This window comes from Leptodactylus fuscus, chromosome 10, assembly GCF_031893055.1.
Source record: "Leptodactylus fuscus isolate aLepFus1 chromosome 10, aLepFus1.hap2, whole genome shotgun sequence".
In the NCBI taxonomy this organism is placed as follows: Eukaryota; Metazoa; Chordata; class Amphibia; order Anura; family Leptodactylidae; genus Leptodactylus; species Leptodactylus fuscus.
The window spans coordinates 15,977,597-16,004,783 of NC_134274.1; the positions used below are offsets into that span (position 1 = coordinate 15,977,597).

Consider the following 27,187-nt stretch of genomic DNA (forward strand, 5'->3'; position numbering starts at 1 on the left):
ATGTAACGCTCGAGCTTTACTTACTGTCTGTTTCTTTTTGTTTTCCAGCTTTTAGAATTTGATAAGGAGTTATCAGTTTTTAAAGACAGATTGTATGAACTGGACATCACTTTTCCTCCCAGGTAAGGAATACATCAGTCACTTGTAATGCCATCATAGCGTGTCCCACATAAACCCCAAAATATTCTTCAGTTATCTAAATAAGAAAAATGTCAAATCTGAAAGTCTTGGCCCTGTAATGTGGGTGAAAAGGAGAAAGCAGATTTACTAAACATTTCTACATCCCCTGTATTCAGAGGAAAACAAAATGCCAGGTGAGAAGCAGAGTGACCAAGGAACCTCTCCACCAAATGTCAACTGTTTAACCCAGGCACAAGTGCGGAACAGCCTTACACAGACTACAATAGACAAATCACCAAGTCCAGATGGTTTACACCCAGAGTCCTAAGAGAGAGAAGTAATGCCATAGACACCTCCTTATTTCTAATAGTCAAGTGCCGTAGGATTAGGGCTTAGCAAATGTGCTGCCAGGAGTCATAAAGTGAGCCCAGAAATATCATAGGATGCATCAAAAGAAATATGGGGGGTGCACATGATGCAAACCTAGTAATGCAACTTTACAAATCATTGTTCAGAGTGCATATGGGATGTTGTGCACAATTTTGGCCTTGTTATTCTCCGCTGGAAAGTTGACAGTGTACAATCAGCTATACAGGTATCCCTTCCTGGTTACAGATATATTGGTTCTATTAGTTTAGGTGCCGATATCTCTGCCCTGTCAGAGGCGCCGACTTTACAACTCTGCGCCATCGCTAGTTGGTGAGGAACGTCCCCCTGACTGGTATCACCTACTGAAGACTTGCAAAGTTTTTTTTGTTTTTTATATTTGGTACACTATAGTCACTGACTAGCCATGACTCTGAGCTGTGGGGTCGGCCCCTCTGTGCCCCTCAGAGCCCCGTCAGCTGTTGTTACAGGACATGAAAGACCTTCTTTACCTGTATAAATGTTGATAGTAAAGGAGGCCTCTACACTAACCTAGATCGGAGGGGGTTTACTGTAAGTACAGTGAGAGTAAGAAAATCTTTGCCTGGGAAAGTTATTGGAAACCTCTGACAGCAGTAATATTATATGTTCATAGTAGTTATTAGATTTTTGGTTTCTATGCTCTAGGACTTGTCAGAAATCCAGCCATGATGTCCTTATTGTGGGCAGGTTATTAGGCACTGTGAGAATATAACCTGACCACAATAACTCAGATTCTGACAAGTCCCGGACCATAGAAAGCTCCTGTATTCATGGGTATAGCTATTTGCAACTGATCAAGACTATAGACTGTCAGTATTAAGATGATCAGACTACATAGGGTTTGTTGTATGTTACCACTGAGACATTTACATTTGTATAGGACCTGTAGAACCAAAATGACAGCTAGTGTTTATTGGAACTGTTGCTTAATTTCTTATATTAAATTATTATATTAAAAAAAAACAAAAAGTGTTGCATATGTGTGCTATGTATGCATAGTTTTACCTTACTTTGGCCATGATCAGGCAATTTGGTATGAATGAAAACCCTGCAGAGAATACACAATGATGTTTGACCAAATAGTCTGCCCTCCATCTTTAACCTCAGACATAAGAATTGCTGAAATATAATTGTTGGAAGCCATTTTAGGACATATATTTTAATCCGCTGCAAAACTGTAGCACAGGTTTATGTGAAATTCTCTGTAAGTAGTGTAAGGTATCAGTCACTGACCTCGGGTGTATATATATATCCATTTGGATTTGCTCACATTCAGCTGCAGTAAGATGAGTTACTTCTAGGACCACATAGTAACCCATTGTTGGAATAACATGCAATGTATGGGGCGTCCCAATCACTTTCCTGCTCCACGTCCCAGGAAGGAGAATGCAGTGGAGCGTTCATCGCCGTTCCCATAGTCCTGCCAGCTGAGGTTCTGATTATACGCGTCCCCCGGGAGGTCAGAACCGCGCCTGACAAGGTGGTCAAAGCTCTCGATTGTTCTTACTGATTGATTATGATGACGGTAGGGCAGAAGTGTGTAAATCTCCGGCGCCGCCATTAGTTATATACCCCTGACCAGTAGTGTTAAGGGGTTCTTGATTTAAGGGTGAGCATGAAATCTTTTTTGTTAGAAGGACTCGTGTTTAGGATCCATGCAGCCAAAGATGTTCTCTGATGAATTGTGGCTTATTGCAGTTTTTATTGTTCCATTAACCTGCACTTGGCATTTGCCCCAGAGTTATAAAAGCTATAGGGACCTTGTCACTAAATAGTGAAATGTTGAAGTCCATCCTCGTCTGCTGGGTCCTATTTCTCGCTGCAGCTCGAGGTTCACCTTAATGCAGTAGGGGCTCCATCTTGTTTTCACAAGCCTTTTTTTTTTAAATTGTTGTCTGAGCTTAACTTTGTCTGATAAGATGTCTAGTGAGAGCGACTTTTTAGGAGTGAATTTTATGGATGAATTCCAGAAATAACAATTGTCTATTTTGTCAAGGTGGGAATAACCCTTTATAACTCTACTTTATGAATCAATGTTAGAGCTTGAGGTTTCACAACTAATATAGCCAGATTATCAACAAGAAATGTATGTCTCTGTTCACATTGGGTGGTTTTAGGTTTAATTTTAATATTACATTCTGCAACGTTACGCTTGTCATCAAAGCTCTCAGAAACCTGATGGATCATGGCTCAGGTATGAATGTGTGATCATGCTGTTGTGTCAATTTAGTGTTGTCAGGAAGACCTGAACATGGCGGTCACGGCTCCCCACAGAGTATTAGGGCCCCTTCACACGGCGTTAGGCGCTCGGCTCATTCCGAGTCGTACACGCGAATGCTTCTAAACACTTACCATTCACTTCAATGGGAGCGCTCGTAAAGCCGGCTTTACGCGCGCTCCCATTGAAGTGAATGGGAAGTGCTTAGAAGCGCTCACTTGTACGGCTCGGAATGAGCCGAGCGCCTAACGCCGTGTGAAGGGGCCATTATTCAGTCATCTTGTGTAGTTTTTGGATGCTAAACAGCTCTTACATTAATCAGGGGTTAACATTACATAATGGATTGTTATCTTTTGTTGCTATTGAAAGAGACAAAACTTTTTATTTGCTAAAAGTGTAATGCTGCTAAGTCCCCAAGACCCAACATGTCAACCGATAGATAGATAGATAGATAGATAGATAGATAGATAGATAGATAGATAGATGATAGACCTATAAATAAATATATATGGCCATCTGAATCCAATGGTGTTTCCCCCTTGACAATCGCTGCCTCACTTGACCAGATATTGCCATTTTTGACAACATGTAAATGATTTCTTTGGTGCAATGAGGGTGTTGAGCTGTGTAAAGCGATGGCAGCACCCTCATGGCTCCAATGGCTTATAGAGGTTTTGTTAAAAATGGCAATATATTGGTAACAGCCCCCGAAAGCAGGCAATGCTGTATGATTCAGGGGATCTGCTGTATGATTCACGTGTCTGCAGGGCTGGGCTGTTTGGTTAGGGTCACCAGACCCCTGTATATCTATCCTAGGGGCTGGGTCTGGTGACAGACTCCTTCTCAGAAGACAACCATATCCTGTCTAACAATATAACAATACTCCGTGTTGTGTCCAGAATCCCTAAATGCTGCAGTAAGTACGGTATGTGAATAGACTCACATCTAGGCAGACCCTATATTTGGCGCGGATGTAGTCAGCCATGACGTGGGGAAGTGCTGTGTTTTAGCCATGTATGTTTGCTCTTGCTTTGTGTGTGTTGTCTCCTTCAACCTCGCTGCTGATATTTCCACATATAATGTCACACCATTGTTTGATAAGTTGCCGAGGTCAAGGTCTGTATTGACTCTGGCTCTGTTGTGATATCTAAATCACAATTTACTATTCTTGGAGGGTATGAAGTCTCCTGCCATGTTTCTGCTCAGTGCTGTGGTCCCTTGTACCTCAGGTAGAGGCATAATAATGAAGCTCCTAAACCCAATGTGAAATATGTATCCGAAACCCCCAAGTATCATTTATAGAAGTGCTCACCACATATTGGGAAGAGACCCCTTACAGTCCTAACATATATAATAGTCAACATTCTTTCTTACCGCATTTTCATTCAGCGCTAAATGGAGTATTCTCACCTGAAGACACACCTGAGACCTCTAGCAATTTGGAATAAGGAAGTACTGAATGGAGCCGGGGTGGACATGTATCACTCTAAGTGCTGTACATTGGCTATCTACGGGAAATATCCATCTCTTCCCACCATTGCTCCATTAAGAGTAAGGGACAAAACTCCCCCATTTTCCCCCTTTGGTGGGGGTCTCAGGAGAGCTCATACATCAGTTCAGCAGTTCTCTGTGACCTTACAAAATAGTCCTTGTATAATCTCTCCACAGAAAAAGCAAAAGTTGTGCCAAGTCCTCTTTTTACTACTTCTATGGCCTATGTATTCTTGCAGCGACACCAACCTGAATAGAGAGTTTCTTATGCATCTTAATGGGGTTGCGGAAAACCCTATTCACACGCTTGAGATCCGGATTTTGGCGTGGAATGTGCAATAAAATCCCCATTAAGAAATTCATTGTCTTAATTCTAGCCAATATATTCCAAAAGACCTTCTATAACACATTAGTCCAGAGATTCACAGCTCTCATTCACATCTGTAGCACTTTTCTCTGCATTTTTCATTTAGAATCCACAGGGACCCCATTATAGTCTATGGGGTCTGCGTGTTTTCCCAGGTAATCGCTTTTCTATGCGTATAGGTTTTTGTTCGGGGGAGTCCTCAAGCAGACTCCCCGAACGGAAACCCAAATGCAGATTCAGTTCTTAAAACCTGATCAGGAGTTTCCCAAATGAGCACATCCACAAGACCTTTCCTTCTTACCATAGGGATGGCAAGTAGGCGTCACTCTTTACAAAGATACTTGGCATGGGGGTTGGGAACGTGGCTGGACCACAATGTAAGATGATGACTCCTACATCACTGAAGTAGTAATGGTTTGAGGAACAGACTCACTTTGTAGCACTTCTGCCCTGGTAATAAGATTGCCCTGGACTATAGTCCCCATGTTTGCTACTCTCTAGACAGTCCCAATATAATGGCTGTAAAATCTATTTTTCTTTATCACAAGGTTCTATGTTTGTAGCAGCGTCTTGTCCATCATTACAGATTCTGCCCTTAGATCTTTGATTCCTCCTCCACATGAGATTCTCCTGAACAAGCCAGGAGAGGAGATAAGCGACATTTCATTATGAGAATGGACAGGATCTGCCGGCAGCTTAAGCTTCAGTTGCACTTGATTCTTTGTGCTTCTAGTTATGGTAAATGTCCTATACATTACCGACTGACGAAAATACAGTTTATATAACCACATCACGTTATTTAGGCAGTTGTGTGAATGTTTCAAACTTTATTTTGTGTTCTTATAGAGCCTATCATTTTAGTTTTAGGTACATAACATGTAATTGTCAACCGCAGTGTCCATGTTTGTGAGGGATGCACCTGTATACACATGTGAGGCTAATGGTATACAAAGAGAATGGAGGCCTCCAAGCAAAGATGAACACAGGCTGAGACCATAGTGCCACGTCTAGGTATTGAGAACAAGAGGGCCTGTCGGTTTTCTTTATATACAGTCTTTCCATTACTGTTGGATCTATCCCCTGTTCTCCTCCTATGGCAGTCATTTCCATTAGGATTTCTGTGGCACCTCTTGGTTGGGACGATGTCTTCATACAGGAGTCTGCTAAGGTTGGGAAACTCTGTTTTGGAGATTGGGTTCCTTGTTGGTTTTCATCAATGTAAAGCAACAGGGAAATTATATTGCTGTGAAGTTGTAATAATGCTGCGACTAGTGACCTTATATCGTCTTGGAACTCTAGCCTAAAGTGCATATATATTAGTAGGACCGCATTATCAGTAGAAACCACCAATTTCTGTATGATCAGACATCCATCTCGTGTGTTTGGGGGTGTACAAAATTTCCTTGATGGAAAGGAGTGTCAGACATGTTTGATATTGTTACGGATAGATATAAGCTGTCAGGGGTTTTGGCAGCAGCTTATATCCCAATTGTCTTTATTACATTATTAGATCTGTACATGTGTTTTTTTAGGCTGCTTTTCCATCATGTTTCAGGTACAGAATCTCTTTCGAAAAAAATAATCTATTGTATCCATTTGCGATTGTCATTGCTGAATGGAATGGCGCAGATATCTGCAGTTTTCCAATTCACCTTAAAAATGAAAAAAATGGATTCATTTATATACTGTGAGTGTAGAAACAGATGTGTTTAATAGAAGTTAAAAAAAAAAAGCGTAGTATGAAAGTAGCCAAAAAAACATGTGGCCTGTACATGAAGGTTCTAGGCACCAATGCAAAATCTGTAATGAATTATGTGACATTCTAATACTTGTATGTTTTATGGGTCGCTGGGGGTTTTGGTCCCTTTCAGGCACGAGGGCCCGGGTGTGACCTGTGCACTTTATCAGTATAGCTATTTGTAGTAAACCCCAGGGAAACTCTAACTAGTAAGAAGTAGTAGTAATATTTGATGATGCTCTTCCAAAGGGAAGAGACGGGAAATGTGGGAAGGTGTCTCCACTAGCACCCACCTCCCCTAGCAGAAAGGCTAGATTCACCACTGTATGTAGTGTTTTATTATGTGTAATGAATGAGAGTGTTATCCATTGTTATCTCTCTGGGCAAAGCGGAGTTAAAAGTGGCACAAAGCCACCGAGCCTCTGGCACCAGCGGTAAATCCAGAGCTCACTGAAGGAGTCATCTGTCAGGTCAGGCTTGGCTGCGCTGATCACTGCTCACCCTTGTGATGAATTTTGCCTTCCCATGTTAGTTGTGGCCCTGGAGCCAGGAAGGCAAGACACGGGCAGTGATAGAGTGCTGGCATCTGACTCCAAGGCCTTAGAGGGCAGGGACTGAGATCAGGTGCATAATATAGCAATGCAGGACTCTGTGATTCATGGGGTGCAAGAATAGTAAGAAGAACAATCTCTTTTCGGGATTTTGTTACAGCGGATGTTGCTTTAATTTTATAATGTGTAACTTTTTAGTACCAAGTAAAATAGGAGCTGAACCTACAGATTATTTATTACTACATTTCTATACAACCTTTTATGCTTCACTTTGTACAGAATGGATTTGTTTCCTTCAGCTCCTGCCTCATTACTGGAGTCACTGTATATTATTATTATTTATTTGTTTTTCTCTTTTTACTTAGTTGGCTTCTTATGTAATCCAAGGAAGCGAATATTGGCTATATCATTTAACCCCTTCCCGCCGATGGCACTTTTTGACTTCCTGATGTAGCTCGATTTTTCAAAACTGACATGTCACTTTATGTGGCAATAACTTTGGAATCCTTACAAAAGTGATTTTGAGATTGTTTTTTCGTAACACATTATACTTCATGTTAGTGGTAAATTTTGGTTGATATGTTTTGTGTTTAATTATAAAAAAATAGGAAATTTGTTGCAAATTTTGAAAAAATATGCATTTTATAAAGTTTGAAATGATGTTCATTGCATACAGATAGTCAGACCGCCAAAATTATATCATAAATCTCATGTCCCAGATCTCTGCTTTATGTCGGCATCACTCTTTAGTCACCCTTTTATTTTTTACGGACATTATTAGGTTTACAAATGAAACAACAATATTCAAAATTTTCAAGAAATTTCTAAAACCCATTTTTTAAGGGACTAATCCAGTTATGAAGGGGATTTGAAAGACCCTTGTATTAACCCCCCCCCCCATAAATCACCCCATTTTCAAAACTGCACCCCTTAAATAAGCCAAAACAACATATACCTAGTATATGTTCAAGTGCTACAAGTGCTTAACAGGAATTAAGACAAAATGGAGGTGAAATTTTCAAATTTGATTTCACTAATATTTTCGTTTAGCCCTAGAATTTGCACATTCACAAGGGGTTAAAGGAGAAAACCCATCCCACAATTTGTTAGGCAAATTCTCCCGACTACCATAGTACCCCACTTGTGGGTGTAAATTATTATATATGTATGCTCAGCGAGACGCAGAAGGGAAGGCGCGCCAAAGAGCTTTTAGAGGGCAGATCTGGCTGAGATCAGTTTCAGGAACCATGTCGCATTTACAAAGCCCTTGAGGAGTCAAAACAGTGGAAAACTCTAGAAAGTGACCCCATTTTGAAAACCGCACCCCTCAAAGAATTTATCAAGTGATGTAGTAGCATTAGTAAACCCGAAGTGAATATGTAAGCTGTGCGGAGTAAATTGGATACACCAAATCCCATTCTATTTTCCCACTAGCTCCTATGACAGGGATGGGGAAGAGGGGCATTCTGGGGGATCAGCGCTGGTGTATTATCTCATAAGCTGTAAATATGGGGGTCCCCTGAAAACGCTCGCACAGCTTATACATTTCCTTCTAGTTGCAGCCACTTACGTTCTAATGATTTGGCGACTTTTAGGGTTTTTGTCTTCACATTGTACAAGCTAGATTTTTATTGTTATTTTCTGGCAATGTGGCCATATGAGGGCTTGTTGTTTGCGGTATTAGATGTGCTTTTCAATGCCACCATTTTGGGGCCTGTAACTTATTGTCTACATTTTATTAACTCTTTCTGGGTGGGATGGTGTAAAAGGAAACATCAATTCTAGCATTGCTTTTTAGCGTTCATTTTTTTTCCTGTGCCGCGTACACTATAAGTAACATGTTACCTTTATTCTGCGGGTCGGTACGGTTACGGCGATACTTCATTTATATTATTTTTTAATGCGTTGCTATTTGTGCAGAATAAAATTCAATTTAGGGAAAAAAAATTATTATCAATTATTTTTGCATCGCCATCTTCTGAAAGGCATAACGTTTTTATTTTTCGCTAGACAGCTGGTTGAGGGCTTATTTTTTGCGGGATGACCTCTGCTTTTTATTGGTACCATTTTGGTTTTCATCTGACCATTTGATTACTTTTTATTGAACATTTTGTAAGGGAAAGGTGGTGAATAATCATTATTTTGTGTGGTTTTCTACAATTTTTTTTACGATGTTCGCCGTTCGGGTTTAATAATGTTTTCATTTTATTCAGGTTATTACGGACGCGGCGATACCAAATATGTAATGTTTTTTTCTATTTTTCTTTATTTTACATAATAAAACATTTTATATGGGGAAAATGGGATTTTGGGGGCTTTATTTATTTCTAATTTATTTTAAAGTTATTTAAACTTTATTTTTTACTTTTTTATATAAAAAAAAAAAATTCCGTCCCCATGGGGGATTGATGCAGTTATGTGCTGATCACTGCTTCACTAGATGTAGCTGCAATACATGTGTTACATGTGTATTGCAGTGTATAGGAAGCTGTCAGCCTGTGTAGACGCACAGGGCTGACAGCTTCCATTCCTGGCAGGATCAACCAAGTAAGTGGAGGGGACGGCATGGTGCAGACCCGGGGTCACTGATCAGACCCTGGGCTGCCCACTACCAACATCGGCACCCCCCGAAACTGGTGCGGGGGGTGCCGATTGGCACCATTATGTCGCGATCCCCAGAGATGCCGGCAGTCATGTTGACCGCCGGCATCTCAGGGGTTAACACCCGCGATCGAACCCAGTATTGAGAAGCCTTGTATTCTGGGTACATTGTAGTATTGAGAAGCCTTGTGTTCTAGGTATGTTGTAGTATTGAGAAGCCTTGTGTTCTAGGTATGTTGTAGTATTGAGAAGCCTTGTGTTATAGGTATGTTGTAGTATTGAGAAGCCTTGTATTCTGGGTACATTGTAGTATTGAGAAGCCTTGTGTTCTAGGTATGTTGTAGTATTGAGAAGCCTTTTGTTCTGGGTACATTGTAGTATTGAGAAGCCTTGTGTTATAGGTATGTTGTAGTATTGAGAAGCCTTGTGTTCTGGGTATGTTGTAGTAGTGAGAAGCCTTGTGTTCTGGGTATGTTGTAGTATTGAGAAGCCTTGTGTTCTGGGTATGTTGTAGTATTGAGAAGCCTTGTGTTCTGGGTACGTTGTAGTAGTGAGAAGCCTTGTGTTCTGGGTACGTTGTAGTAGTGAGAAGCCTTTTGTTCTGGGTACGTTGTAGTAGTGAGAAGCCTTGTGTTCTGGGTATGTTGTAGTATTGAGAAGCCTTGTGTTCTGGGTATGTTGTAGTAGTGAGAAGCCTTGTGTTCTGGGTATGTTGTAGTATTGAGAAGCCTTGTGTTCTGGGTATGTTGTAGTATTGAGAAGCCTTGTGTTCTGGGTATGTTGTAGTATTGAGAAGCCTTTTGTTCTGGGTATGTTGTAGTATTGAGAAGCCTTTTGTTCTGGGTACATTGTAGTATTGAGAAGTCTTGTGTTCTAGGTAAGCAGTAGTATTGAGAAGCCTTGTGTTCTGGGTATGTTGTAGTATTGAGAAGCCTTGTGTTCTGGGTATGTTGTAGTATTGAGAAGCCTTGTGTTCTGGGTATGTTGTATTGAGAAGCCTTGTGTTCTAGGTACATTGTAGTATTGAGAAGCCTTGTGTTCTGGGTATGTTGTAGTATTGAGAAGCCTTTTGTTCTGGGTATGTTGTAGTATTGAGAAGCCTTGTGTTCTGGGTATATTTGTAGTAGTGAGAAGCCTTGTGTTCTAGGTATGTTGTAGTAGTGAGAAGCCTTTTGTTCTAGGTACATTGTAGTATTGAGAAGCCTTGTGTTCTAGGTATGTTGTAGTATTGAGAAGCCTTGTGTTCTGGGTATATTGTAGTAGTGAGAAGCCTTTTTTAAATAAGAAATTGGTTCTAAGGTAGTTTATTATATGTAAATTCAGTTCCATGGATTTTGGACCTGCTGAACTAGTTTGATATAGCAGTGCTGGCCCGGTGGAAATAGTCTTCAACTAGACTACTTTATGGAGAGACTCCAGACAGATAGAGAAGGAGAAATTGTAGCGGATACTTCTGTCTCTTCTATGTCTGGTGTTTTAATGCTAAACTTTGGCTGTGAGCAAGGTAACATACATGCGCTAAACTCGTCACATCTATGGCAATGAGTGAACAAGTGACTGGGTCTTATACTGCCATGGGAACTTAGCTGAGTGCAGGTCATGCTTAGTCGCACACCTTTGTAAGAGTAGGATCTTCGCTTCATATAATATTGCTTTTTATTGATCTAGGTTTGCTTTGGGCTATAGTTCACATTCATGATTAAGTGTATGATGTACGGTAATAGGACTGGCAGTATTACTCTCCACTCACGTTTGTAGTTCAGGATTTTAAAAGTTGTTGAAAATCAGAAATTTTGGCCATAGCAAAAAGGATTTATCAGCTTTCTATCTGGTTCCAAAATGTTTTTTTTTTTTTTTTTTTTTTTTTTTTTATTTATTCTAGTCTTCCTTATATGTTTGCTGGGGGGAGATCCTGGTAATCTGATGTAGTCCATTGTTACCTGATCAGGAAGAATAAAGCATATAGAAGGGGGTAGTCATTGTGCGCAGGGCACCTACTGTCACATTGAGCACTAGTTTGAGTATTCTGTATTTTTTATACTCTATTTTATGGGGCTGTCGTGTAAATGACATTATTTGCTTCTGATTTATCAGCATGCATGGAGATGATGAGCCTTTATGAAATCATTTAATATGTTATATTTATAGGAGACTCTGGTTAGTTCTGGTCCATGATCATGTTGAAGTCTGCTTGTCGTGGGTAATATTTTACTACCTTGGAACAGTAGTGTCTATAATTCTGTGCGAGACGTCAACAGATGTAGCGCGGGCCAGTAAATCCCGGCTGTGATTGATTGCCAATTACATAGTGTTTTTATTTAGATTTACTGTTACAGATAGCAAACGCCTGTTCAATGCGTAATTGCAACTTATTGCTGAAGTAAGAACCGCCATCCCGTCACATGAACTATTTTCAGGGTTTTAATGCATACATTACACTTAAAGGAACAGTAAACCTCGGAATCCATTCTAAACGTCAGTAAGAAATAGTTGGCTTCACTGTAAGTGTAATTGGCATATAGTCTTGTAGAAATCCAGCAGCGCTTTTCTTCCTGCTGGATTCAGGGCCACAAACCCCGAACGGAGTTAAAGTGCTGGTGTGAACCCAGCCTTAAATATACTCACGTTTGCCTAAAAGACTGCATGTGTGAATCCAGCCTTAATAGAATTGCAAAGCATACAATGTCACATTTACCTTGATGCTTTGTATACAGATTTCTAGCCCATTGGCAGTGATGACACTTCTCATGATGGTTTCACGTGTCCGTTTAGAGACGCCTAGTCACAATGAGTTATTCTAGGTAACCCAGTGCTCAGACTTTCAAGGGGAAAGGGAAACTGAACATACACCCAGGTAGATTTTTCCATGTTATTCAGTGTAATCTAATAGGCACCATAGCAACACTATCCAGTCTAGCAAAGCTAGCGCCTGCATCTTGCCAGAGGCAACAAGGACTTCCTGGCCACCATGAACAAACAGTGCGCTCCACACCGGCTCCTCCAATGTAGGGCAATGCCTGGTAATCATTGAGCGAGAAGGAGAAATAGGTGTGAATGGAGGAATGAAGGAATGGTGGTTATCCAAGATACAGGTGGGCAATTGTTAGTGTTATCACTTTGGTCCATTAATTATGATAATTACTCTTGTAGCTGTAATATAACACAGATAGGAGCTGACTTTTCCACAGGTTCACACCCACTTACAAGTTTACTCTCCGATAAGTCTGCATACTCTGCAATCTGACACATTAATCATTTCCTTAAAGTGACCTATTCATGTTTGCCATGGCATTAAACTGTCATGAAGTTTACCAGCTGGATCTATATTCACTTGGGCCCTTTTTTTCACTCATTCTAAATATATATACTATGTGTGTGTGTGTGTATATATATATATATATATATATATATATATATATATATATATTGTATGGCCTGATAATAGATCACTATGCAGACAGGGGATAAAATATTCCATTTCTAGGTTGTTTGTTTCCTTCTGTTTATTTTTTTAGTCTTTTTTTTTTGTCTGCTTTCTGATTTATTTCTTGCATGAGTTTGTTTTCCACTTGACACTAAATAATGTGTTTTGATGATATGTCAGTCTGGATAGGACATAAATCCTGCCGTATGAGGTGATCTACCAAGGCGCGAGTATCAGGAGCTGAATTCCACTGCAATATCAGGAATGCCGGTGCCGTGAATGATTATGTAAAGAGCTTATTATATCCATCCAAAAGTAATCATACGTTACTAGAAGACGCCACATCTGTGGAGTCTGGAAGACTGAACTTTAACTACTGTCATTTCTAATATTGTGTAAGGGGAGCCTTCACACGATGTAACGCTGCGCTCAGTCTGATCATAAAAACACGTTCAGAATGAGCGCGTAAAAAGCAGCTCCTATTGACTTGAATGGGAGCCGGCATATAGGCTTTTTTTCCTGTTGCTTTCAATGTATTACGTGCGTTTCACATTGAAAGCAATAGGTAAAAAAGCTTCCCATTGATTTCAATGGGGAGCGCACGTATGCCAACACCTATTCAAGTCAATGGGAGCTACTTTTTACGCGCTCATTCTGAACGTGTTTTTATGTTCAGAATGAGCGCAGTGTGAAGGCTCTCTAACAGAGGGGATCGTGTGGTTCTCTCCCATCACTTCTATGGGAGTTATGGAAACAACCAAACAAACCTGGATATAGCCAGTGATTCTCCACGTAGCACTAACCAGGCATCTGTTACATTTCTGATTAATAATGTTGTACCATTTGGCTTCTGTCACTTTTGTGCTTTATACTACATAGCAAGCCGCAGGATGCCATTCACTAGCAACTCCATCAGGCTGCTGCATCTCCTGACCGATCTTCTAGTCTGATTTATGACCAAATCTAAGTCCGCTTTCATTTAGTAATAAATTAGCTTTAGTCTAAGGCCCCACAAAAAGCACTGCTGGAAAACTGTCAGTTTTTACCGCAGCGCTTTTCACAAAAAGTCTTGAGAGTTTTCCTCTGCGAACTTCCTGGTTCAATTATATTTATATGGAAAACGCCAACATTTCTGTAGGTAATTGACATGTGAATAACAAAAACGCTCCGGTGATTGAAATCTAAGCATGTCTGCTGTGGATATTTTTCTGCAATGTGTAGATGGGATTAACCACAATCCCATCCACTTTGCAGTGGCTATAAAATGCTGCTTCAAAATTGCAGCATTTCCGCTATTTAGGGCCTTTGCCTAAAAGATAGTTGCGGAGGGGGCAGAGCAGGGCTAGTGTCGGTGCTGTCAGAAAGTCGGAGCATTCTCCACCTTTGCAGAAGCCAAGTCCAAAATTTTTAGAAATGTGTTTGGTTTTTTTTAGCCATAAGTCAATGATACAATTTGGCTCCAAAGTCGTCCATAACCTCAAACACTTGATGGGGCGGTGCTTGACACAAGCATTCTGTAATTGACTTTATGTGCCGGCCCTCACATCATGCATTACATATAACATAGTCTATGTTTCGCCAGGGTTGTCAATAGTTTTGCTGCCCTATCTACACTCAGGGTATTTGATATTTGGTGATTTGGGTATCCTATCTGCAGCTACAAACTGACTGCTTGGTTAATACATATCTAATATATCAATAGTATTTATGTAATACAGCTATAGACCTGGCCATAGATGCAATGACATTAGGCTGTTGCCCTCTGTCCTATGGTGTGTACAGTTATGGTCTTATTTACCCTCTGCTAGAGAATTCTCCGCGTGACCTCCCCATTATGGCGGCGGTGATCACTGGCTGGATCTCCATGGTTTTCATGTAACATTCAGCAGTAGCAGCTGTTTTACACATTGTACTATGTCACTATTTGCAGGCCTGTGTTTGCCCTCCCGATTTTAGAGTGAATGAGATATATACATCACACCAAGTTAGTTCACAGCTCGGTGCCTTTGATTCCTTTATTTAACTGTGTCTACAACTGAAAGTTTGGCTTGGAAAGTTTGTTTTAGTTGCACAAGTGTGTGACCTGACCATCATGTCCAGTTACCTATAGGTACCATATCGCTAGTGGTACAGTATATAGCGTGATGTTTGCTTTACTGCACTAATTTGCAAACATTGAAATGCTTTGTACATTACTCATTAAAAGGGTTTTTACACAATTGACTTGTATTACCTATGTACAGGACCTCACCAGTGGACTCTGCCGTGTCCCAAGCTTATTCTTCCTGAGCGGAATGATGGCCGAGCATGCATGTTGCTGCTCCGATCTAATTCTACAGGACTATTGGAGACGGACATGCTCTGCCGTCTCCCCTAATCCCATAAACCTTGAGTAGCATGGCAGGACACATGCTAGACCACTGCTCCATACAAACTCCTCACAGCAGGCTGCAATAAGAAGGCACAGGGAGCTCAGGTCCCTTGTTCTAGTAATAGGCAGGGGGGTATGGTCCCAGAATTCAGACCCCCGCTTCCCCTGCACAGATATTTGTCATGCAGGGAAAGCTGCTGTGGGATGCGTGTCCATAATGATTATAGAGGTTGTATTAGAAACCACATCTCTCCTCCGCCATCTGGTGCACTGCAGTCAGCTGATCGGGGGCATGTCAGGAGTATCCAACATCCTAGGCCTAAAACTGATCCTAACAATAAAAACTGCCATGTAGGTAAACTTTGAAAGGTTTATTACCGCCTTAAAATATTTTGCTGCAGGGTTTTGCCCACAAAAAATTAATTTTAAAAAATTGAGACTCCACTAACCAAATGTAAAACATTCTCTAATTCTAACCAAAACCATATATGTAGAGTTTATGTTTCTTCATTTGCGTGATATTCCTCCCATATTCCCAAAACATAGTGAAAAGTCTTCTTATAGACATTTTGTGCAGCTGAGATGTATTACATAGGACACTCCAGATACCGCGCAGGGGAATGTGTTAGCGCTATCTATATACGCTCCTATTACTATTCTGGATTGCTGGCTGGTTTCTATATAGAGAGTTCATACACTCGTCTGTCCACAGTAGCATCTGACCTGCCCCGGCCTCTGTTTACTTGTAGGAGATGAACTGTGTATTGTGTGTTGTTTGCTGCAGTACAATGGGGATCAAACACAAAGGCCTGTCATGTGCTGCAGTAGCCCCTCGCCTTAAAGCAACACCGTACCTATTATATTGCCATGTAATGTTTGTATACAGAGTATTGATCACTTTTTTTTTTTTTACTTAGTCTTGTTTTTATTCTCATAAGGTCCTGACAAAAGTAACTTTCTAAAACAAATAACAAATGCAGTTATGGCTGCTGGTCTATAGATCAGGTACAAAGATATGATAGTATCTTATATCCTATAGACATTGGTCTACTTGTTATGTGCTTTGCATGTAAACCGTACACAAATATCTATCCTATAGGCTGGTCTACTTGGCCATACAATAAGATGCTGAGGTGCTTTACATATGGCCGACTTACAGACTGCACGGTGACCCTACAGTCAGCACACCCTGTCCATCCTACACGAGCAATGGTCTTCTAGCAATTGGATAGGTTTCCATATTGTATTGCTCATTGCGCAGATACATAAACTTCCACCCCACAGTTTGATTCACGGACCTGCTAAACCTCGGAGAGTTTCTCTTTCAGTCAAGTAGCAAATTGAATTCTCATAATGTGTTTCATGAATGAGCCTTGTGAGATTTGATGAGGTGGAAAAAAGAAAGGTACTGATACCAATAGATCTGTACAGTGCCGCTCGATGCATTGCTTGTGGCATCTTGCCATCTCTAATGCCTTTTTAATGGTGCAGAAGCTTGTAAACCCATTTGGAAAATGCTGTTGTATTATCACACCAAGCAGGGTGGTAAATAAGTTTCTGCTCAAGCATCAAGCCATTTCTTTTCATTACGTCTGCGGCTGTCTGAAGGAATGCTTCCATTTAATCACGGTAATAAAAGCGCGAGCTTCATCTGTTCCTGTTTATATGTAAAACGCTGCACAAATGTAAAAAACCCATTGTAAATATAAGCTCCATTATTCCTTATAGAGATCTCTATAGAAGTCTCATGTATAAGGAGGACCTGTCACATCTGCTTTAGTAAATACTCAGATTCTCCATAATACTGCAATTCCCGAACATCTTTCATATAACTTTTCATTGTGCTGTTCCTCTTCTATATAATTAAACTACTACGGAGTCCCCATGTCAGGCTTAGTTCACATCTGCTTCAGAGACTCTGTCGCAACGCCCACCTGAAATTGGTAGACGGAAAAGTCCTGCGGCAGGGGTCTGTCGGAGAATAGGTAAACCTAGGGTCAGTAGGGTCTACCTCTATGATGTCAGAACATGACTGGCTTGTCACACTTACTGATATATCAGGTGATAGACCTTTTTGAACAGATTTGATAGGAGCTTTTGATGTCACTTCAGCTTTAAAGGGGTTATCCAGTTTGTAGGATTGATGGCCTATCCTTAGGATAGACCACCCATATTAGATCTGCAGGGATCCTGGGTGTTGGATCACATGTACCAAGACAGCGCTGCTCTCTGTAATGTCTACATCCGGCTCCCTCGCTGTACAAACTGTAGATCTAGTGTAGGCACTGCGGCGCGGACACGTTGCTGTCTATGGGACAGCACCAGAGTACTGACGCTCAGCGCTACAGTCTGTATGGCGAGGGAGCAGCATGGCTGTCTGAACCCCACAGATCTAATTACTAGAAACCGGATTACTCTTTAAGCTGCAATTCTTTACATGAAATTCCAGGAAACCTTTATTTTGCACTATAAGGGTGCAATCACACGGAGTAACGTGCCGCGTGACCTGGCACGTTTACGCCGTGTGAGATTTTGAGCGCCGTATACGCGCCCATTGATTTCAATGGGAGTTAGTCTCGTATACGCCACGTTATTTTGCGGCAGTGATTTTGCGGCCGCAAAATAACATGGCATATACGATCCAGGCTCCCATAGAAATCAATGGGAGCATATACGGCACTCAAAATCTCACACGGCGTATACGTGCCACATCACGCGGCACGTTACTCCGTGTGAATGCACCCTAAGGTTTTAGCCATATTAGAATCTATTTAGTTATGTTATGTAGGTTAGTCTATAGTTTTCCATGAAAGTGAAGAGTATTTGGGTTACCCCGTAACTAGTGGAGTAACTAGGAATGTCAGGGCCCCAAGGCCAATATTTGACATTGCAACCCAGCCCATGTGACGTCTGGGACGTCACCAAATAGGCCCGAAGCCTTCAGGAGTGCAGGAGAGGTAAGTAACAGTGTTTATGTTGTCTCACTTCTCCTAGCCCTCCGATTATTATACTCAGGGGGAAGGGGGGGTTATAATGATAGGAGTGTTTGTGGGGTTTTCAGTTCCGCTACCTTACTTACCGATCCTCCAAAGGAGCAGGTTTACTTCTGCTCATTTGTTGCTCCATTCACTTCTATGGGACTACCAAAGCGCATCATGTTTTGCCATTATGGAAGGTTCGTATTAATCTGATAAAATTGAGTAGGCTACGCCGAACAGTACACGGAGCCAAAACGACTTCTTGGTAATGGACTATGTTAGAATTATTTAAAATGATTGATGTAGAGACGGCGTATTCCTTCACCCAGACCCACATGTCCCTATAGAGATGTACTTAAGCCATAAGAGTCATAAAGCCTTAGCTGGAAATGATAGTGCTGTAAAATTCAATTAGCATGTTCTATCAGGTGCAGATATGTCACCTCGGATAATAAATTACCTCCATTGAAATGACATTAGATAACCTTTTCTTCGTTTTCTTTTTGCATTGTAAATCAGTTTAGGAATAAGCGATCATTTGTCAATACTCCTAAACCAGTCCTTTAAGTCTCTCAGGACAAGCAGCTCAATACTTAATCTAGTCTAATTGAACAGTGTACAGAGTAATAGTTAGGCCGTGTTTTGTCACTGTAAAGGATCTGTCAATGTTCTAGGTAAATGCTTGTGTTGTGTCCTTCACATAAACATACCATATTATCCTCCGTAAATGGACTCGTACTGGTCGGACATGATGTCTGGATGGGCCGGCGTGTGGACGTGAGAGGATACCGGGGTGGTCTAGACAACCTTAGTATGTTAAATGTTCTTAAAGAGGTTAGGAGCATGTCCATTCAGGATCCTGACGCCGCTGATCTCTAGAAAGAATTTGCTGAGGTGCTAAGTCCAGTGGCTCGTTGCCTTCTGACTGCCTACATACAATGTCAGACTGATCTACCAGAGTATTTTGGAACCTTCGGCGGGCCCAGGCTCTAACGCAGAAAGCACCCAAATTTGAAGGGTTCCCTGGGTAGTTGGAGGGTAGGACCCCAGAACCATTTTATCTGTTGGGACTAAGGACCCTCAGTCCAACACAGTCCTACACTTCCTCCTAGAGCCCACAATATATGTGGCCGTGATTGTGACCCCAAATCTTTCTAGTTACTTAGTGACCCATACTTATCATCTTTATTGCTTTGTAAGGATTTGTTACTCCAGCACCTGGGAATATTGCTAAATCTAGGTTGAGGGATTTTTTTGGCCGTAAGGTCCTAGTATATATTTGACTGTCATTGCAATGACTATCCGGTGTGTACTGAGCCTCACATGATAATCTGAAGGATCGACAGCAACGTATAGAGCAACCTCCTATAGAAAAAGCTGAGCCAAGCATGCACGTGGAAGAAGAGATGCTTTGGAATAACTTCTATCTATGTATTACAGCTGAAACCAACCTACTGTATGCAAACTAAAGATAATTTTTTATTTTAGAGGCAAATGTTGTGTTTCAGTATCACGGTAGTCTTACTGTTTAATATGTTACTTATGTAGGCTAAATGTGTTCCATTTTGTACAGTGACACCCATGACGTGTAGCCCACCAGAGCTTGACATGTCTATATTGACTCGTTTCTAGTTATCCGTACAGTGAAGACAGCAGTCAGGGAAAGCAATACATGAATACACGATGTCCAGCTTGGTGCGATCGAATTCTCATGTCACACTCTGCTAAAGAACTTCTCCTGAAGGTAAGACCCTCGGTACTGAACGTTATTAACCCCCTACTGTGTTGTAATAAGGCTAAGGTTACTGCCATTAATGGAGTTTATATAATCGCAGATCAAGAAGTTCTACATCCACCATTTCCATTCCATTCTTTATAAAGCTGACTATATATGTTCTAGTATTTTGGGGGACATCAGCTGTGTAATAATCTTTCCCTATTTTCCTTTGATCAATAACAAAACATAGCATCACTGCAATGGCGTATTGTAGCCTAGTATATGCCTTTTATTCTGATAGTTATTGGGGACCAACCTCTGGGTTAGTGTTGTATCCTCTTTCCAGTCCTTGTGCAGAATTGCCCTGGCCACCCACTGTGCAAGGTAACTGCGGCACCTCTCTGTCATACTTGCCAGCTTTCCCAGAAGTTCTGGGTGGCTCCTGGAAATAGGGGTGACCTCCTGAATTCCTGGAAGAGCTGGCCAGTATCCCAGGCTAGGACATCCTCATTTATGCTCGACTTAGGCTATTTATGTGTTAGATCACATCCAAAAAGGGGATGATTCGTTCCCTGTTATGAAAAAGGGGATGTGACCATTCCCAAAAGGGGATGTAACTGTGTCCGTTTTCAATCAGAAAATTTCACTTTGTGTTTTGCACACCGTTCTCCCTGATATTCCTTGGCAAATGTTGGCAACTACAGATGTGACATCAGTTCCTTGCAAGGCCAGGAGTATAGTAGCACTGCAGTCGTGTCCGCGTTCTTTTTGCACAGTGGTAAGTGGGAAACCTACCAGCGCTGCTCCTCCTTTGTGTCCGTGGGGACCCTCACGGTTTGGACCTTTAACCAATTATAAATTGAATACACCAGCAGTATAAACCCTTATAAAAGAGAAATGCACCTTTAACATTTCATGCCCCTTGTCATGTACAGATTGCTGTTTATGGCAGCCTGTATCCTCATCAGCTCTCGTCTTCTAATAGAGAAGCCAGTGGAAATTTTATATCACTCCTGCTGGTGTGGGAAGATGCATTTTTGTTGCAGATTTTGCAGTGTTTTTTTGAGGCAAAGCCAGGTGTGGATTTAATAGAAAGGAGAGGTAGAAGAGTGTACTTTATATTTCCCGTTCCTCTTGAAGTCACTGTTGGTGCAAAAAAGCAGCAGAATCTCTACAACAACAAAATAAATGCAGCTTTTCAGCTTTGTGTGTCCTAAGCCAATGAAAGGACTGGCGACAATAGAAGTAAATTAAGACTTTTGGATTTGCATAATATAATACGTTTGTTTCCCAGCTCATGTAATAATTTCTCACTACGCCAAATGTTCTGCTCCCAGCTGATCTGTAGGGTCTTCAAGCTTTACAATGCACTCAGACAATCCCTGTGATCTAGTCTATGAAACAAAGTGCTGATCCAGCTAGATTTCAGTGATTGTATCTCGCGTGCTCCGCGCTGTCTCTGCTCAGAAAATGGATGGTCTCCACAAATTAGCACACAGCATGTGGAGCTTCGCATGCTAGGCGTTACAGATTGTACAGACATGGGGCTGTAAACAGCTTTCATGCTGCACCATCTATCATGCCATGCTCGGTTACCTCACCATCATGTTATTTTATGCTTCCTGAGCCCTAAAACACCAAAGGTTGCCCACTGCTTGCGAGTCACGTTGACGCCTGATAGCATGCAGTAATGAATGCTCAGCCAAGTGTGCCCTGTTCCTGCTTGTGCAGTGCTGTAATTTGTTTATCTGTCTAAAGATTATACAGTTGGAAATCCACAATTTTATGCTGCCTTTCTAAATTATCAAGTCTCTATTTGATGAATGCTTTTCCACTTGCAAAGGAAGTGCCATTATGATCTTGAAATATTGGAAAGTGCTCATGCATACAATGCGGAAGGTTATGTTTTCTTCTATGGTTTTGGCAGGCAATCATAATATAAAGTAAACCTGACCTTAAGCCAGTCTAATGCATTAACATAATTTAGTTTTTAGTCCAAACGGTGATGTATATATTACACTCTCATTCATCCAGACCTGACTGATTGAAGAGGAATAAAAAAAAACCTAATGGCTGACGTGTCATCCGTGCGTGCCGCCGGAGGTCGCCTTTATGGGGACCAGACATTATTTGTGCTTTGGAATTCCTTTGTTTTACACTCATTTACAACAATGTTTTCTATTGGTTAATTTATTGACCCCAGACAATGGTACATTGAGGTTTTTATTGCATATCTATCAGGATTTGGAGAAAACTGGGATAGCAGGGTTGGGTTTTTAAAAGGCTTAGGTTAGGTTTGCACTAGTTGGGCTTTGGGTCCACATGGGTAACCCGAAAGACAGAAACTGTGTCCGATTTACAAAAAACGGTGACTCAAGGAAACCTGGTGGACCCTATAATGGGGTGCATCGGGTTTCTGCCAAATTTATACTGCGTGCAGGACTTTACTCCCTGCCCATTTAAGCGGATTCCTGGACAAAGACGAGCAGATGTAGTGAGAACCTAGTGTAAGTCACCTGTCCCTCGCGCTACATTGTCCATCCCCCGTCCGCTTTCTATCACATGCCAATGTGTGCTTCATTGGTTGCAGAGGAAGGATTGGTGGCATCACTTATGGCACTGGTTTCTTACCAACAACTGCTGAAGCCACTGATTGGTGTCAGTGTTCACATGAGGCTCATGGCTTCAAGTTGTTGCTGGAGACGGACCACATCACTTGTATATGGCGCCAGTCATGGTTTTTGTTGCTGTGAGCATTGGCACACGACAGAAAGGAGACTGGGCAGACAATGGATCACTGGAGACACATTAGTGAGACCTTCCTCAGCCTACCCGGAGGTTCCCCATCGTCTTGGACAACCCTCTTTTAACTATTGTACAATGTAAAGCGTAAAGCTGAGTATAGACATAGTAAATTATTGGATAACGCGTTTTCTTACATTATACGTTTGTCCTCTATCCAAGGGATCAGACCACCACATAGGGCCCTGATTCACCCATTCTTTTAATTGGTTGATTGCGTATTTCTCCACTGTTCTGAAAGGTGTTTTTTTCATGCGAATATTCCCTTAATGTCTATAATATTTCTGAGGGGCAAATCTGGAGGTGGCTCTGTGCTTTTTGCTTAACTCTTCATGGCATGAAGTCAAAGGGTGCAACAAAAATGCAATAGATATTATTAACTAAATGCTGATCCCATAGCTGAGATTGATCACCTTTTCTTTGGTGGGATTCCACTGTTCTTGAGATTGAGAGTCCTGCGCCCCCTTAATTTGACTAAAGCTTAAACAAGTGTAATTCGCAGCACAAGTATAGTAAAAAAATACATTGTGGAATAGTGTTATGAGCAATCTTTCCATAGGTAATGAATTATTTTCCACCTGATGTATTTAAAGGGGTTTTCTTTGACTAAAATATTGATGGCTTATCCTTACCATAGGTCATTATCGATTGTTAGGGGTTTGATACCCAGGAGACCACCACCCCATCCACTCCCTGATCAGTTGTTGGAAGAGGCTGTAACGCTCGTGAGCGCCGTGGCCTCTTCCCTGGCTGATGACATCACATCCATCAGTCACATGGTACAGCTGCGGCTCAGTCCTATTGAAGTGAACAGCACTGAGCTGTAATATCCAGCACAGCCATTACAGAGTGTACAGCGCTGGGCTTGGTATTGAACGCTGGGGTCTCATCAAACAGCTGATTTGTGGGACCCCCACAGATCAGAAGATGATGACCTATAATAAGAGTAGATCATCAGTATGCAAGTCATGGAAAACCCCTTTAAGATGGCAAATTTAGCAAACAATGAATTACTTGTATGATTTTAAGGTGCAAGAACCTTCTCTACTCTGGAAAATGACTTTCTCATGGAGACTCCCTCAATATTATAATGCAGGATGGCAAGTAGATGACTTTACTGTTGTCCATTGTTTTACAGTCTGAAAATGATGAAAGGATAGTGATGTACGACAGCATTGGGCCAAATATCTGCATGGGGGACCACAAGGTAAAGTCCAGCTTTCATTGAAGCACTACTAGCTCTCCATTGTCTGTTTTTTGTCATCCCTTCGTCCCTCCATCTCGCACTCTTCATTCCCTTCAAAGAAATGGAGGATCTTTTTAAGGCTAAGACCCCACATAGCGGGCTGCAAAAAAAAATCAACAACACAGCACAGTTTCACAAACTACACCAAACATATCTGTCCATGCAACAACCTGCCCAAATCTCCAATGGTCCATTTAGGCTGTGTTTCTGTTTATATCAATGCCTTCTACACTGAATTCTAGTTCTAAGTAACTTGTTTAATGCACCTTTCTGGCATTATTAGCCATCCATCCAATGTGTATGGAGGCCTCCCAAGTCTGCCCAATTGCATAGTTCTGGAAGAGATAGGCCATTGCCAGAGGCGTCTGGCAGAATCTTCCTCCCTTGTCCTCATTCACACGTGCCCTGCTTATCCGAGCTGAGCATGCATCTATCTGGTGTGCGGGGTCAGGAGAGGTGGCTGTTGGCCAATAGCTGTCTAATGTGAATGGCCTTAGTCTCTTCATTTAGTCATTTTTGCTTCACTTTCCAATATATAATGATCTGTTACTTCCTATATGTAATGAAGCTTTTTGTTTCTCTGTACAGCCCGTCTTCCTGTCCTTCCGAGTAGCCGCCGGGGCAGGTAAAGCTAATGCACATGTGCACAAGTGTTGTATCGTGCAGTGATGTGGTGGTAAATATCCTTTTCATTTTTTTTCCCATTTACATTAATTTTGTAGTGTGTTTTGTGTTTTATTCGTGCATGTTGGATTGATGTGCATGTTTGCAGGATTTTTATTTTTATGTATACACTTTATTAAAAAATAAAAACAACTTGCCTGTTTGACAGGGAAAAGATGCCAACCGAATGAAAAGATCTACAGAGAGACGACTCTGTGAGGAAGTCCCCGTGCAGTATGGCAGACTCCTCAATGGCTGAGCTGTGCCGTCCTCACAGCTACATTTGTACATTTCGGATCATCTACTAGGCTTCATCTTCCCAACAAGGCTCACATACCTCACTTTCTTGTACGGTTATGTAACATCCAGTAGAAACTTGGACACATGTATATATTTTTTTACATCACTGTTGTGTTGCCAAAACGCTAGCAGACAATACATATCGACAATCTCCTTCTCTGTCATCACAAAAATGGAAGCCGAGCTTGTGCATGCACGGTCACTTTGCGGAGGTGGGTCAACCTCTCCAGCCATCGGCATAAGGGGGCAGCGCTGGGGTTCTCAGTATTGTATGGTGCCCCAGATGGATCAATGTCCCCGCTACATGCCGGTGGATCTCTGCAAGTGGCTTGTTATCACTTTTCACCATTTCCTGCTTACATTTCTTAAGACTGAAACGCTAACAAAGTCGTAACGGCTTGAAGTTCGGCAGCAGACGCCTTAGAGAAACACGGGGGGGTGGAAATTGACTAGGCGTCAAGATATTGATGGTTTTAATACGTTTTCATTTTTGACTGCGGCCTGTGTGCCTAACGTTAGGCTAGCTAGGGGTGTAGCCACTAAAGTGCAATAATCATAAAGTGACCATTAAAATCAATAGCCATTACCAAACCTCAATGGCGTCACACTCTAGATCGAACCCCCCCCCCCATTTCCACCGACCTCCCCTTCATTTTACTGTTTCCATGTTATTTACTACACTGCCATGTAACATGGTTTATTATTGTTTTTTCGAGTCACACAGCAGCTGCTTATCATTTTTATATATATGATATATATAAATATTTAAAAAAATATATATATACTTTTTAAAATAATTTATAAATCTTACCAAAACCTATGCTAAGTATTCTTTCCAGTACTGGCGCGTGTGCCATATCAGTAACAAACCTTCAGGAGTAGCAGTTTTAGATATCTATATAGAACTATATCTGTACATCAGCAACCAAAATTTCTATGTAACCTTTTTTTTGTGTCGTCCTCCCTTAATACGAAAAAAAACAACAAAAACACAAAAAAAAAGACGACCCCCCACCCCCACCCTAGTGGATACAATACGTATATACAGTAGCGGTTTTCACTTTATTACTCTTGTAATAAATTATTTGTATGTGATATTAAGGACTGAATGTGAAGTTTCTAGCTAGATTTGGGTGTCTCTTTTAAAGGTTTTGTAAAGCGTTTTTCGTCCGTCTTTTGTTACTGTATCATGGTGCCAATTGCTCTCTCTCTACCCGATGTTGACACGGGAGACACGTCCTTTAGAGTTTTTAGCATAGCCTACTTAAGGTAGAATCGAGTTTTAGAATTTTTTTTTTTTTTTTTTTTAGGGCAAAACGAAAAAAAAAATGTCACTGTTGTTAGGTGGCCGTCCCCCCGACTACATCCTATAAAGGTGACTTAGAGAGTTTCTACTATTACTTGTATTCAGAACACTACAGAGTTTAAGGACTATGTGATTGCATTAGATTAAAGCTCAATATATATTTTTGGTATAAATCACTACTCTTTGGAAATTTGATGTCCTCTCGCAGAATCCGTCTTCCCCCCCGATACACATTTGTTAGTGTGTTTTTAAGATGGAGGCTGTATTTTGTTAACGTGCCATGTTCATTGTAATATCACAAAAGTGTGTTCCTGCAGATAGAAACAATTCCACTGATAGACGTGTGAATCGCCTTTAACAACATGGGCTATCTGGTTCTCAACTTCAAGCAATAAACTGTTTATTGTGGCAACCTGGTCTCCTTTCCTTATTGTATACCTTCTTCTCTTTGTCCTTGAAGGTGGATTGCTCAAGTCTCGATAGGCGATCAATACTTATTGGACAACTGTTGCACATGGTGATATGAGTTTGCATATTCTTAGACAAGATCTGGCTTTTACTACATCTCAATCAACTTAAAAAAAAAAAACTATAAAAATTTTTGTTTGCTTTCCTGTCCCATTAAGGTCAGTAGGGCGAAAAATAGATCCTGCCATGCACCATTAAAGTTAACAGATTGAAAAATGGATTGTAAAACTAATGCGACCTGATATGGTTTTGTGCATCAGTCAGCCATCGTCCATTAACCAGAACGTGAAGGACCCGCAGGACCCGGGGACATAGGGGTTGATGTGTTTCTATGGCCTCTAAAAAAAATAAGATGTGTTTAGAGCGGCCGACTTGTAAAATAAGTGAATGTAAAACATTAGTGAAAAAATAGACCAGA

At 41.2% G+C, this 27,187-nt stretch overlaps 1 protein-coding gene across 2 annotated transcripts in view; it reads left to right on the plus strand.

Moving 5' to 3' along the window:
• The window catches only part of INPP5A (inositol polyphosphate-5-phosphatase A), a 264,758-nt gene extending 239,144 nt beyond the window's left edge, over window positions 1–25,614 (plus strand). The window contains exons 12-16 of one of the 2 annotated variants that reach the window (XM_075257715.1): window positions 49–122; window positions 19,900–20,011; window positions 23,925–23,993; window positions 24,621–24,708; window positions 24,865–25,614. In XM_075257715.1, coding sequence (XP_075113816.1) covers window positions 49–122; window positions 19,900–20,011; window positions 23,925–23,993; window positions 24,621–24,701 — 336 coding nt within the window. In that variant the 3' untranslated portion in view covers window positions 24,702–24,708; window positions 24,865–25,614. The remainder of the gene's footprint in view (window positions 1–48; window positions 123–19,899; window positions 20,012–23,924; window positions 23,994–24,620; window positions 24,709–24,864) is intronic. The other variant, XM_075257714.1, reaches the window with a different exon arrangement.
• Window positions 25,615–27,187: the final 1,573 nt, after the last annotated feature.